This window comes from Panthera tigris, chromosome D3, assembly GCF_018350195.1.
Source record: "Panthera tigris isolate Pti1 chromosome D3, P.tigris_Pti1_mat1.1, whole genome shotgun sequence".
NCBI classification, from domain to species: domain Eukaryota; kingdom Metazoa; phylum Chordata; class Mammalia; order Carnivora; family Felidae; genus Panthera; species Panthera tigris.
The window spans coordinates 56,972,951-56,987,916 of NC_056671.1; the positions used below are offsets into that span (position 1 = coordinate 56,972,951).

Consider the following 14,966-nt stretch of genomic DNA (forward strand, 5'->3'; position numbering starts at 1 on the left):
TCTAAAAATATGCAAAATATACAGGAACAGAAATATTTTGAAATTCCTACCAAAAAATAAATTAAGCAAATAAGCACTAAAGAAGGAAAAGGTTACGCACTTCCAATTTATGCTCTTTCTCTGCAAGGGCTTCCTTTTGACAACGAAGAAAATCTGCTAACATTCGAGTGAGTTGCTTCCTATCATCTATTTCAGCCGCCAATCTGCCATTGTAATCTGCCAGCAACATACAAGCATCCTCTACCATTTTAGAAAGCCTTTCTCCAGATTCTTTATCTAAGAAAAGCACAAAATAATAGAATTATTACACAACAAAAACAATGCCATATGCCGTTCCCTCACCCTGACTTCCAAAAAGTTCCAGATCACATTTCTTTTCTTACCTGTTATTTTATCTAGTAGGGATACTTCTTGGACTTCAACAGGCAAAGACGCTATCCTCTGATGAACTGCTGCATCACCTGAAGCTGCATTCTCTAGATCTTGTAATGCTCTAACAAGATCTAGAGTCTAAAAAGTTACACAACTTTAGAACCAAAATAAATGAAGCTTAAACAAACACAAAAGACCTCAATTTTATTTCATATTCCTTTATCCTTACGGGCTATATACTTGTTTAAAGTTTCAAGTATAAACTGCTTTTAAAGATAGTCCATTTCTTTTGTATATTAAGAAAAAGAAACTATACTATGTTAGGCATTGGAAATATATAAATTGGAAACTAAAATAAGACATGGCCCTCAGCTTTGAAGAAGTCATACTCAAGCAATGGAGACAGTGTAAAAATAATTACTGGGCTCTGAAAGTGACATGGTTGATTTATATGCCAAATACATACAGTGGTAGAAGGGAAAGCAGGCTATAACTTCAACCTAGACGTTACACGTTTTACATATGACATATTCATTATATTATTATACATGAGAATTTTTAATACTATATTAGATATTGAGGGAAGGAGGATACAAATCATGTTCTACTACAACACAGAAGGGTCTCACAAAGTCTATTTCTAAATGATGTACTTAAAGCACAAAAGCAATGTAGTTTTGGAATATGTTCAAATATGGTTATCTTCAACTATCCTACAGTTTGCTAATAAGATCATTAAGAGATCACAAAATTCCATATATCTGACGGCTAATACTTATATAACACTTAACCAATGTAAAAATTATTTTATCATTAGAATATTTACTTATACTGTTGTCATATAAGATATAATTAGGAAGAAACGGCAAGTCTTTGCTGATAATTTCACAATTCATAATATTTATAAATTTACTCCAAAGAAAAATGAATATTTTATTTTTACTGGTTTCCATCCCCATCCACCTCCTTTTTTTTTTTTTTTTAATCTCTAAGACTAGTTCCTGGAACAGTAGAAAATTATACACACACTTGAAAAATATAGGATATAACCAATTCTGTGAATACATTGAGATGACACTGATAGATAGTTACTGATTTTTCTTTAAGCTATTCCCTGACCAAAAAAAAAAAATGCTATTACTGGGGTCTAGCACACAGTAGATGATCCAGCATGATAACAATGAATGACGCCTAATAAATATACTATCCCATGTATGCTTTTAATTCATTACTATGTTTTTAAAATTCTAATATTTTACAAAATAATTTTGTTATAAGATACATCCCCCCTACAAATGAAAGTGAGCTTCCCCCTGCAAATGAAAGTGAGCTTAAGAGCAATGACGATTATCATGAAGCTTTTTTTCTCGTGGGCCCCAATTAACTTTTATATTGTCATTTCTTAATCAGTCCTAGAAAGTTCTAAAGCTTTCTGAAGTTCTGAAAAGTCATCTGGCTTTATGGTCCCGATACGCATGCTTTCATCTCACATTCACATTCCCACATGAGTTAATTCTAAGTTTCTAGTGCTGGGTCAAAGATCAGACAAAAAAGCACAGTTGTCTGAAAACAACACTAGCCTACAACTTTCTAATAGAGGAGAATGAAATGAGTTCAAGCGGATCCTACGAAGAGAAATTTTAGTCATTCTTATAAAGAATGACACAAAATGGTAACTACAAAGCTGAACCACTAAAAATTAAGCAGTACAACTAATCTGAAAATAGTCATCATAAAATGAAAAGCAACAGTGTTTTATTTAAGTACTAGATACTCCTAAGAAGTACAACTGGAGTTAGTCTGTCATCAGGGAGAATAAAAAAGGATCAGACTCTGTATCTAAAACTCAGATAAAATACTGTTCATGGAATCATAAAAGGGCTTGTTGCACAAAGTGCTTTGTCTTAAATTATTACCAAATAGAAAAAAATATACACCTTAAGGTTTGGTTGTTCAAAACATTATGTTCTTATTACTTTTTTATTCAAGCTCTTGTCCCTGGTGATCATATGGGCTTCAGTACCTCCTATCAATGAGTGAACAGGTAGTTTGGTTCAGGTCCCAGCTGAGCACCTTGGTCAGATTCTTTCTGCCTCCCCAGTACTACTACGAATATACACACAAAGTTCTAGGCAGTGATTGGTTCTATCTTTCTTTCTAGCTCCTTTCACTGGGGAAAGAGTTTCAACCAGCCTCTGGTTGCATGCAGTGAATTCAGGTCCAGTCCTCCAACTCCCATGGAGCACTGTGAGTTCTTATTACCCTACAGGATACTTATTTCTGGAAATCCATGTCTGTTTCCTGACCAAAGCTCAGAAAAACCAGGCTCTGGCCCACATATTGAATTGTGCTTCTGTACCATTTCTAGTCCACAAAGATATTTACCTTGTTTTATGAGTATGGCTATGTCTTCATTTTCTCCTTTTAAATTTTATCTGTCCCTCCTATATGTTTGAAACATAGAAGGAGGAAGCTTTAACACTCAATGCCCACATAATTAAAAGTTAAAAATGTTTTTCTGGAATCATTTGATGGCTAAGGAATGCTATACTGTACCAACCTGGGAGGACATGGGGTATTAAGATAATAACTCTAATCTGTCTTATTTTACCATGGAACTATATGGTTCTATATAGTTACATAGAACTGTATGAGTACATGCTTGCTGCTATAACACTCATTTTTACATGTTTAAAAGCAAAAATACAGTAAAGGGGAGTTGTATATCTCTAAGAATGGCATTCTCAGTGTACTTAAATCATACAACAAAGGGTCTTATCATACAATGTTTTATTTATTTAAAAGGAAACTATTTAAGTGACAGATATCTCACCAGACCTAATCATACTTAGCAATCAGATAACCTCTTTCTATGTAAAATATAACTGCCTAATATAAAACATACAACATACTATAATAAACATAAGCAATCTGTTAATCAGAAGAGATATTCACAAAGCTTCTTTCTTGCACTCAGAATTATAATAAAAGTCCATTTATATTAGTAAAACCTCAAAATTAATAAAGCTTAGTGGCCACATGAAGTAATAGTAACACAACTCCCTTAACAGAGAAAAACTTCTACCTGTGGTGGTTCACTTGGAGATCCCAGAGAGGAACAGTTTTCATTTTCATCCACCTTTATCTGTTCATAAGTTCGCTTCCTAGGCTTCTTATCGCCATCTGAATTGAAAGAACATCAAAAGTTTTAATGAAAGGAAACATTTTAATGGAGAGATCACGATAAAAGATTACACACTTACACAGAGCTTGCTTAAGTTGTTCTAACACATCATTCTCATAAACAGACCTTTCTTCCCAAATAGATAATACCCTTCCAAGGTGCTTCTTACAACTTTCATCAGTTTCACTAAAGAAAAAATAAAAATATTAACAATTAACAGTGTTACTGAAAAGGCAATGGTGATTTAAAATACAGTCAGACATTCACTCTCTGAGAAAAAGCAGTCCAAATTTTTACTGAGCACGACTATGTGATCAGAAGTTCAGTGAAGTGATCAAGACAGACATACTCCCAGCTTCCTTTAAAAGTTTACAGACATTTTTGTTTAAGATTTTATTTTTAGGTAATCTCTACACCCAACATAGGGCTCAAACTTACAACCCTGAGATCAATAGTCACACGCTCTGTCAACTAAGCCAGCCAGGAGCTCCCAGACATCTTAATAAACAAAAAATTACCAAAAAAAGTGCTTGTACAAGCTACAGGTGTTTATAGAGAAGATGCCCTTAACCTAATGGTGGCTGATTATGAGGCCAAGAAGATTTCAAATAGGTGATTTTTAAATTTATTTAACAAATATTTATTGATCAAGGCACTATCTTTGACACTGGAGACACAAATGGAGCTTTATGGCAGCTGTTATTTACAAGTGCCACAAAAAAGAACCAAGTATTAAAGAGAAGCATCATGCAGAGATCTGGCCCAGTTCAAGAGAGATTAGAAAAGGTATCTGAGCAAGCGGTATTTGAGATCTGAGGACTGGAACATCAAGGAAGTGGCAAACAGACTACTCCCAACCACGTCCTACTGCCTTCATCACTACCACTGCAGACTGAACTGCTATTACCTCTTGTCTGGATTTTTAAAGTCTTCTCATTGGTGTCCTCAGCTCTTACTCTTCACTCTATGCTCTACTATTGTAAATCAAATCATAATGCTCTTGAATCTGCTAAGAGCTATCAATCATACCAAAAATAAAACCAAAAAGCCTTATCCCAGACCATAAGGTAGATATGTTCTGCTTTCTGGCTACTTCTCAGTCCACATTCCCTTAATACCTTCTGCCATACAATTCTCCCTGCTGATGCTCAAACATGCCCAGCACACAACTGTCTCATTGTTTCTGCCAAGTATTCCCTCTACCTAGAATCCTTGTCTTTTAGATGCTCAAGTGTCTCATTTTATCCTTTCCTTCAAATGCCACCTCTCCAAAATAGTCACTCTTTATCTCATGAGATAAAGTTCTCATGAGCACTGTCATACTCTCTAGTTCTTCCTTACTTTGCTTCTTCACATTACTTATCTACTGGCATAATATATATTCATCTGTCCACCTAGTTACTACTTTGGTCATCAACTGAAATGTAAGCTCCACTAGGACAGAACTTTATCTTATTCACTACTGTATCGTCAGGGCTAGCACACAGTAGGCGGTCAAGAAATATTTTATTGAATTCCTTGGGAGAGGCAACATATATAAAAGCCTTAAGGGAGAAAGAATTTAAAGAGGTTCAGTTAGCTTCAACTGTGGACTATAAAGCGTGTGTGTGTGTGGAAGGAACGTGAGACATGTGTCTGAAGATGTAGACAGGGCCATGAAGAAGCATCATCACCTTAAGTCCTGCTCAGGACTTCAGACTTGATCTCTGGGATCAAGTTTTGAGAACTCAAAGGCAAGGGAGTGTTATGATCAGCTCTGCAACTGTGGCTAGTTTCCTAAATGGATTAAACAACACTAGAGGTTCTTGCAAATTATATAGAAATGACATTATAGAAAAAATCTAAACTGTGGGAACTATATATACTACATGGATAAGGGGAGTGAAAGAGAAAGGAGAATGTGATACACTATAAATTACACTATCAAAGAAAGTTTAAGATGACACCTAGTTTCTCGTATGGGCATCCAGATAGACAGAGTTGCCATTCACTGGGTGAAACCTGAAGGAGGAGCAAGTCTGACAGGGTGCAGTGACGTGAATTCAATATGAGACAGAGTCCATCGGAGATGTCTGGAAGCATACAACTAGAAATTCCTTAGGCAATTAGACACACAGGTCTAAAACAAAACACATCCAGTGGCCCCTGGATGGCTCAGTCAGTTAAGCGTCCAACTTCGGCTCCGGTCTTGATCTCACAGTTAATTGAGTTATTAGGGTGTGTAATAACTAAATATATGCAGTGTATGAAATCACCCAAAGGTCAAGCGAAGAATATGACCATAGGAAGAGGGACTAGGACTGAACTCTTAAAAAATGGCAACATCTGAAAAGATGGTAAGATAGTATCTAAATTGAAAGATAAATAATATTCATTTAAGAAAGTAACATATGGTAGTATTTCATACACTGTAATTTTTAAAAAATGCATCCACTATGACTGAAGTTTTTGGGCATGTGGTGAGCATATTTTCATCCTTAAATCATTCAACACAGATCTTCACTTACCACTGAATTCTGTAATTTAGACTGATTTAACAGTCTACCCCAATAATGTTTACCCAGAAATCTACCAAATATTTGCATATGTTTGGAAATAAGCATTTAAAAAGAGCATAAGCCAAAGCACCAACTTTTACCCTTAGAACTTTTCTGTAGCAAAATTTTTCAACAGGCTTATAATTATTCTAAATAAATTCCTGTACTTCCAAAACACTTTGAAGTATTATCATATATACCCAAACACTAAAAAAAACTTTCAAATTATATGCAAGTAAAGGGTACAACGTTTATCCAGAAATAATACCTGGAAAACAGACAGCTTTATAAGCACACAAATTTTCAATTCAATACTCATTCATTCTTAATGAAGTCCATTCCAAAATGGCAGTTGCTTTTTTTGGTCTCTTAAAGGAAAATTGTTAATTCAAGTACTCCAAAAGCCTACCACTTTGTGACAGTTCAAAAATTTTCCTTTACAGAAAGTATTTAACACATTTACAAATGCCATTTATAGTTAAGTCTTTTCAAATGAAAATTTCAAAGAAATACATTCTCTGTTTTTTGTTTGAATGGCTTACAGTAAATTTTAACAAAAGGACATATTATGCATTTAAAACATTACCAAGTACCCAAAACAATTATCATACCTTGAAACATGTTTAAAAGCCTCCACTATAACTGGCGCAAAATCTTTTGTAAACTCCGGCCCCTTCCTTTTGCTGTTCTGAATGACATCATTGGCTAGGTAGAGAAAAGTAAGCTTCCTGTTTGGTTTGGCTGAAAAATAAAAAAATTTAAAAATCTACTTAAAATATCCTCATTTAAGTTAGACAAACATTCTCGATATCTGAATGAAGCAGTTTGAGAACTACAACATGGCTACTAACCTTTATGTAATATATTCAACTCTAGCTTCTCATTCTACTACCAAAGTCACAATTCTTTACCTCACTAGGTTTCTATAATTTCTGGAGATGGATCATGTGAGGAAAAAAGAGGACTCAAGAGGCAGAGAAAATCAATAATTAATCTGCTTCCTTGCACTTTTACCAAACTGCCCAAAATACTTACCCTTGATTCCTAGTCTTATCACAATTCCCAAATTAATAGTTTTATACACTGAATCCTCATGTCTGTAAAACTGCATCTCTGTAACTCTATCTGTACTAAATTTTGCTAAAACTATTAAACACTACCTGAAATAAAGCTTATTTAAAGTAAGATGGGACGCCTGGGTGGCTCATTGGTTAAGCATCTGACTTTGGCTCAGAAGTCATGATCTCATGATGTGTGGGTTCAAGCCCTCCATCAGGCTCTGTGCTGACAGTTTGGAGCCTGGGGCCTGCTTCAGATTCTGTGTGTCCCTCTCTCTGACCCTCCCCCGCTCATGCTCTGTCTCCCTCTCCCTCAAGAATAAATAAACATTTTTTAAAAAATAAAATAAAGTAAGATAGCAACTGGTACCATTAAAATGGTACCCTAAATCTTGAATTTGAATGTTTTAATACCCACGTTGACTTTACAGTCGATCATTAAGTTACTGTGAAACAAGAGTACAAAACGTAAAATAGGTTGAAAGAAACATCACTTCAATAATTATGGATTTTTTGTTCATGAAATAAATATTTCCCAAGCTAACGGACTAAATGTTAGAGAGACCAAATGGGCAGTTTAGATTTTCTCCTGCTTTGAATTACATGAACTTAAATAACCGAATTCATCTTGACAAAAATATGTCCCTACTCACTATATTCTGTGGGAGTAGTCATCCTTCTAAAAAGAACAGAAAAGATTTCAACAATTATGGGCCAGAATACATTTTTACTGGTTACAAGGTTAAGTGGCTTATTATTAAGTATGACTCAAATAAGAGTCTTACAAATGGGTAAAATTTAGTTAGTTGAACATAATCTTTTGTACTATTTTCATAACATAATTTTATTAGAATTAAATCTAAATTATTCAAAGTTGTACCATCATATTTAGAAACACTGTACTTTGTGGCATCCACATTCAATGATGGAGGAAACTTCTGGTCAGGAATGATAATCCAGTGCACCATTAATGTGGCCACTTACTGGTTTTAAGACAAAAACAGGCAGGCTATATTTGGTCCTCTAGATTTGAGTATTCAGTTTAAGTGTTCAATGAATTAAAAGCCATTTCTGAGTTCACATCTTTCTTGAGGGGAAACTAGTAACACGATCTTACAAGAAACTAAAATACTGAGTTAGAGATGACCAGACTTTACAAACCTATGCTATCCGCTGCAGAATCTTGTTTGCCTATCTAAAGATGTGGCCCCACACTTTTCATGTTTTTCAAAGTCTTGGAATAGAATAGAGATATGAAAGAGATGGCAATAACAAAGACCAACTTCTGATTTGTTTTTGGCTTGTCTGGTTAGATAAACTATACAGTGTAACTGGTGAAGATACTAGGACCTTTTCCCATGAAGATGACAATAATGTCAACTTTCCCAATATTCAACCCTATTTTTTTTTTTTTTTACCTAACTCTGCCCAAAGAAAATCTTACCCAAAGGAAAGGTTAATATTACTTAATCCAAGTATTTGCCTTCTCAGCATCAAAATGATTTTAAAAATTCAAATTTGTGTTATTACCCAATTGGGAGAGCATCTGCAGTACTTTGAATGGGTACCTGAACCAATGGGCTCCTTTTCCTAAATAACAGTAACATTCAGCAAACTTTTACTATGTGTTACACACTACCCTAGGCACTTTACGTATAATTTACATTTAATACCTAATTTAATCCAAGGAATGTGAGGTACCATTATTACCTTCATTTGGCAGTTTAACAAATTGGCATCAAAAGGGTTAATTGCCCACAGTGAAATATCCAGGAAGGGATCAGCCAGGATTTGAATCCAAAGTCCAACACCCAAGCTTCCCTCTTAATAACTGGACTATGCCTCTCATGACTATGTTATAAATGAAAGAGAATGTTACCTTTGGAAAAGATCAAGGAGCAACTCAATCAAAGTATTTTAAAATGTTAGCAGCATTATTCACAACAGCAAAAGGTAGAAACAACCCAAGTATCCACGGACAGATAAATGAACAAAATGTGGTACATCAATACAAATGGAATATTATTCAGCCTTAAAAAGAAAGGATCCTGGGGCGCCTGGGTGGCTCAGTCAGTTAAGCAGCCGACTTCAGGTCATGATCTCGCGGTTCACGAGTTCAAGCCCCGCGTTGGGCCCTGTGCTGATAGCTCAGAGCCTGGAGCCTGCTTCAGATTCTGTGTCTCCCTCTCTCTCTCTGTCCCTCCCCTGCTCAAGCTGTGTCTCTGTGTCAAAAACAAATAAACATTAAAAAAAAATTTTTAAGAAAGAAAGAAAGAGAAAGAAAAAAGAAAGAAAGAGAAAGAAAGAAAGAAAAGAAAAAGAAAGAAAGAAGAAAGGACATCCTGACACAGGCTACAACATGAATGAACCTAGAGGATATTACGCTAAGTGAAACAAGTCAGTCACAAAAAGACAAATACTATATGGTCCCGCTATATGAAGTACCTAGAATAGTTAAATTCAGAGACAGAGAGTACAATGGTTATTGCCAGGGGCTGGGGGAAGAAAGGCATAGAGAGTTACTGTTTAATAGGTATAGAGTTCCAGCTTGGTAAGATGAAAAGTTCCAGTTTTGGAAATGGATCATGATGATGGTTTCATAACAGTGTGAATGTACTTAATACCAATAAACCAAACACTTAGAAATGGTTAAAATGGTAACTTCTGTTATGGGTACTTTACTATGCAAATTAAAAAATGTGTATTTGACAGTATTTTTTAAATCCATGGGCTACCATCTCTTAAAATTAATGCAGAAAAGTTACTACAATATACATTAAAGCAAAAATTCACAAGATTTCAAACTGCAGTTCCCAGTGTATTCCAAAAACAAACCATACCAGGAGCGTGGATTTGGTATGGGGTACAAATATCAAGACATTATTTTCATTTTGTTTCCCTTGTGGAATCCAGGCTAAAATATGAGACATACCTAGAAACTGCTGTAATGTATACTCTTTTCCAAGTTTTCAGTGAAAAAATTTACTTTCATTTAAAGCTAGGTGTACCTTTATGTAGAGCAAATTAAACTAAAGGAACTAATCAAAACAAGCAATTCCAGAAGAAAATTACAAAAATGACTTTCAAGTGAATTTTGATAATTTGAAAATAACAGGGCCATAAATTTTTATTAAGGCATACAAAATTAACAGAAAGAGCAACAAACCATTTCATAATTCCTTAAAGAAAAACTGTTGACAATAAGGCTTAAAACCAAGTCTGATCTAGTCACTTCCTTTATTTCTACTGTCACAGGGCTCCTTATTTTCCAAATCTTCCATTCAATTTAAATAGTGTCCCATGCTGGGCACAGATCAAAAATAACCTTTCCTATTCAATCAAGAGCTTGTAAGCTCTATATAAACTGGTACGTGATACGTCACATCACTAAAAATGTAAGTTCTCTTTCTTTATTCCTTCTCTCCGACGATGTATCACACAAACACTGGAAACAATCTTAAATACAATATTATGTCCCAGTGTATCTGTATGTGTCTGTACTGCTATATTTGAACCAATAAAGTATAAGCAATTAAAGACCGATCAATATTTATATTGTGAAGAACCATTTTCTTATATCTCACCTGTCTGAACTGTAAATTTTAAGCTACTATGGGTATTAAGTATAGCCCCTTTTCCTCAGACCTTGTATGTAAATAGGTACATCAAAACAAACAAATAAAAATAATAAAATCTGGCCAATATGTGAGGACATAATATTACCTAAAATGTTAAGCATATCCCCTAAAGGGCAATACAAGTTCAGTTCGTCACACAAGTAAGAAAGAGTTACATAATTCACATAATTCAAATTAAAAAAAAGATCAACTACAAGGCTTCAAAAAGAAGAGTCTGGGCTATTAGATAAACAATATGAAACAAACTTAATTAGTCAAAGTACTACATAAATTCCACCTAGTTTCACTAATTCATAATCAGTTCAGAATTCAGTTTTACTTATTCATAATCAGGAACCAACAACATTACTTATTTTCTTACACTGTACAAACCATATACCTATTCATTTTGACATAATACAGAATATTATAATATAATTTAATCACCCATGTTTTTACAGGGACTGAAATTTAAAATCACAGATAATAATGCCAATAAATACAACAAATAGCTAAAATTTTACTGTGTTACCTATTAACACAAGAACACTTTACAGAGGAAGCCCTATTAATGGGAGAAGCAGCAAAAAAACTGAATAAATGGGTGTCTGGTGACTCAGTGGGTGGAGCATCAGACTTGGCTTCGCCTCAAGTCATTCGTGGGATCACGTGGGGCATTACACTGAGCATGAAGCCTGCTTAAGATTCTCTCTCCGTCTGTCCCTCCCCTGCTCTCATATTCTCTCTAAACAAACAAAATAACTGAATACACACACACACACACACACACACACACACACACACACACACACCAATGAGCATTACTATAGGTCTTACAGAAAGAAATCAGAAGAAAAGCCATTACCTTGAAATAAAATTCTATTAAAGACTTACTACTGACTGTTGGACAGCCTCATTTATTTCCCTGGTAAACTGATTATCACTACAGACTAGAAGACATGCTCATATAGATAAATAGTTGGTTATATGGCAGAAACTAATTTTCTTTGTCACAGAAACTGTATAATCCACAGGTGATTCCTGAATGGATTCTGTCCCAGACAGGACCAGCTGCAGCTGGCTGCTTAACAGCTGAGGTGGGTGAAAAACGAGGTGGATAAAGCCAGCGTATTCCTGCACCATTGCCACAGTGCCTCAGATTTTTGGCAGCCCACCCTTTGCTTTAAAATCCTTCAAAGATTTTCTATTATTCTCCAGATAATATTTTAAATCCTTAATATGAACCAAAGGCCCAAAAATGTCTGTCTCTGCCATCTATACTACTCTCTTCATGCCCAATACAATGCCTCCTCTAACTTCCCCAACTCCTACCCATCCTTTAGACCTCAGTTAATAAGTTCTTCTGGTTTCCCTTGACCACCTAGTACACACAGGTCAGGCAACTCTGATATGCTCTCGGAGCACCCCATACTTTACTTTGAACACTTAATCCCAAAGATATCATTTTTATTTAATCTAATGCTTCCCAACACAACTAAGTTCCATTGAAAGCAACAACTGTCACTCTCATCTACCAATCTATGGAATCAAGCCCAGCAGTCGATTCAAAATTTGTTCAGCTATTTACTAAATAACTTTTGGCCTAGACCTGTGCCTTTAATTATCTGTTCTACTAAGTTGGCTCCTGGTCTTTACCTTGCCCAACATAACAGAAGATGGGAACAAGGAAATAATTAAATCACACTGCTCTCATAAACCTCAACTTCAAATTCAGATTATGAAAGACAAACTTTCTTACAGATCTAGCTAATCTTGCTTATTTTCAATGTATTGAATTCAAATATTTTTATCTCCCCCTCCATTCTAGAGTTCTCACAAATCAATAACCTACAGAAAAATGGGCTAGTATGAATGGAAAGGTCAAAGAAACACAAATACTAAGCAATTAAAACCAACATCATTTTCCACCTATTAAAATGACCAAGATGGAAGTCTGACACTAAAGTTGGCAAAAGCATGAGTAAGATTATCACCTTTAGACAACTTCAGACATTGGTGGTTAATAAATAAATTACTGCAACCTCTCAGAAAAATCATTTGGCAGTATCGATGAAAAATGTAAACACACAATCCCCTGACCCTGCAAATTTCATGTCTAGGAATTTACCCTATGGATATATTCTCATAAATGCACACAGAAATAATTAAGGACACTCATGACAACAACAAGAAAAAGATAACTAAATAAATCATGCTATATCCATATAATCCAATATCCTACAACTGTTCAAAAATGAGATATTTACATACTGATATGCAAAATTATCTCAAACAGACATCTCAGACGTAGTGTTAAGTTATACATATTCACACAAACACAAACACAAACACACAACAGACAGACCTACTTTGAGGGAAGACCAAGAAGTAATTTGGGGAGGCGTGTGTGTCAAGAGTTACCGACAACTCATGTGTTGGTATATTAAACAATTAACTTGAACCTACATGCTGAAAACGCCTTTTGGGTAGTGCTGACTCAGTGCTCCTCCACCAATATGACTTTGTCCTGTAGGTGTATTTATCAATGGTCTCTCCTATTTCAATGTTTGGTAAAAACAAACAAACAAACAGGCACACCTCCACCTACACCCAAACAAATGGACATCTTTCCCAGTCTAATAGGTTAAAATCAATTCAAGTTCCTGAAGTAACTTTAAATTTTTTTATTTTGATATATGCAACAAATGAATTTTTTAAATCTTAAAAAGAACAAACTTCATCCTGAACCATCAGACCACTATAAAGGACACTGTCAAATGGAAGAGTTCTGTTAGAATACACACTATATGGTTTGTTCACATTATGCCACTACAGTAGGATGGAGACTAAAAATTTTTTGCTCCTTTAAGAATAACGTTTTAAAAATAATATTGTGGAATTCTCACAGCCACTGTGGAAAATACGGGGGTATTTACCCAAAGAAAACAAAAGCACTAATTCAAAAAGATCTACGCACCCCTATGTTTATTGCAGCATTATTTACAATAGCCAAGATATGGGAGCAACCCAAGTGTTCACTGGTGGATGAGTGGATAAAGATGATGGATACACTATGGAGTATTATTCAGCCATAAAAAAAGGATAAAATCTTGCCATTCGCAACACAGATGGACCCAGAGAGTATACTCCTAAATTAAATAAGTCAGAGAAAGAAAAATACCATATGATTTCACTCATATATGGAATTTAAGAAACAAAGAAAAAAAGAGACAAACACAAAACCAAACTTATAAATACAAAGAACAAACTGATGATTGCCAAGGGGAAGGGAGTGGGTGGGTAGATGAAATAGATAAAAGGGATTAAGAGTACACTTATTTCGAGGAGCACAGAGAAATATATAGAATTACTGAATCATCAGACTGTAAACCTGTAACACTGTATGTTAATTATATTTGTATTAAAAAATATATGCATTGACTATTTCCTTATAACTAGGCACTGAAATTTGGTATTTTCCATATTCAATGATTTTATAATTTTATTAGCCAAATCTATTTCCTACAAGACCTCTTGGACCTTATTTAGAAAATCTTTGCACAGTGCAAGACTAAAAATAACTATAAACATGTTTTCCTTACAGGATTCCACAGGTGATTTTTTTTTCAGTGTTGTATCTTTAACTTTATATATGGTATCAAGTAGAAACCTAAGAATCATTTCATATTCTAGCCTTTTCCGCATGAATTTAAAGTGCTTACTTTACCAAATTAATGATTACCAAACTACTACATAAAATGGGTTTCCTCATAAATCTCTGGTCTGTTCCTTCCACATATATTTTTATTTCTGTTATCAACATCACACTCTTCTACCTTCAGTGCCTTCACAGTCTGTGCACAATACCTCCATTACTGTTTTCCCTTCAAAACTGTCAAAATTCACAAAACAAAAATTAAAAATTGCCTTGGCTGTTCCTCCACATTTACTTTTCCCAATGACCTCTAGATTTAGAGGTCTTTTTTTTTTTTTTAAACCTTTTTATGTTTATTCATTTTTGAAAGACAGAGGGAGACAGAGCACAAGCAGGGGTGGGGTGGAGAGAGAGGGGGACACAGAATCTGAAGAAGGCTCCAGGCTCCAAGCTGTCAGCACAGAGCCCGGTACAGGGCTTGACCTCACAAATGGCAAGCTCATGACCTGAGCCGAAGTCAGATGCTCAACCAACTCAGCCACC

The 14,966-nt window shown here is 35.0% G+C and overlaps 1 protein-coding gene across 7 annotated transcripts in view; it reads right to left on the reverse strand.

Moving 5' to 3' along the window:
• RPRD1A (regulation of nuclear pre-mRNA domain containing 1A) overlaps nucleotides 1-14,966 on the reverse strand; it is a 69,732-nt gene that overhangs the window by 39,149 nt on the left and 15,617 nt on the right. For all 7 annotated transcript variants that reach the window (XR_006209699.1, XR_006209698.1, XR_006209697.1 and 4 more), the window contains exons 2-6: nucleotides 6,705-6,834; nucleotides 3,636-3,742; nucleotides 3,458-3,555; nucleotides 384-510; nucleotides 101-276 (exon numbers count right to left, since the gene is read on the reverse strand). Coding sequence is in view for 3 of the 7 variants with exons in the window: in XM_007090735.3 (XP_007090797.1) it covers nucleotides 101-276; nucleotides 384-510; nucleotides 3,458-3,555; nucleotides 3,636-3,742; nucleotides 6,705-6,834 (638 nt within the window). In the remaining 4 variants the exon portion in view is untranslated. The remainder of the gene's footprint in view (nucleotides 1-100; nucleotides 277-383; nucleotides 511-3,457; nucleotides 3,556-3,635; nucleotides 3,743-6,704; nucleotides 6,835-14,966) is intronic.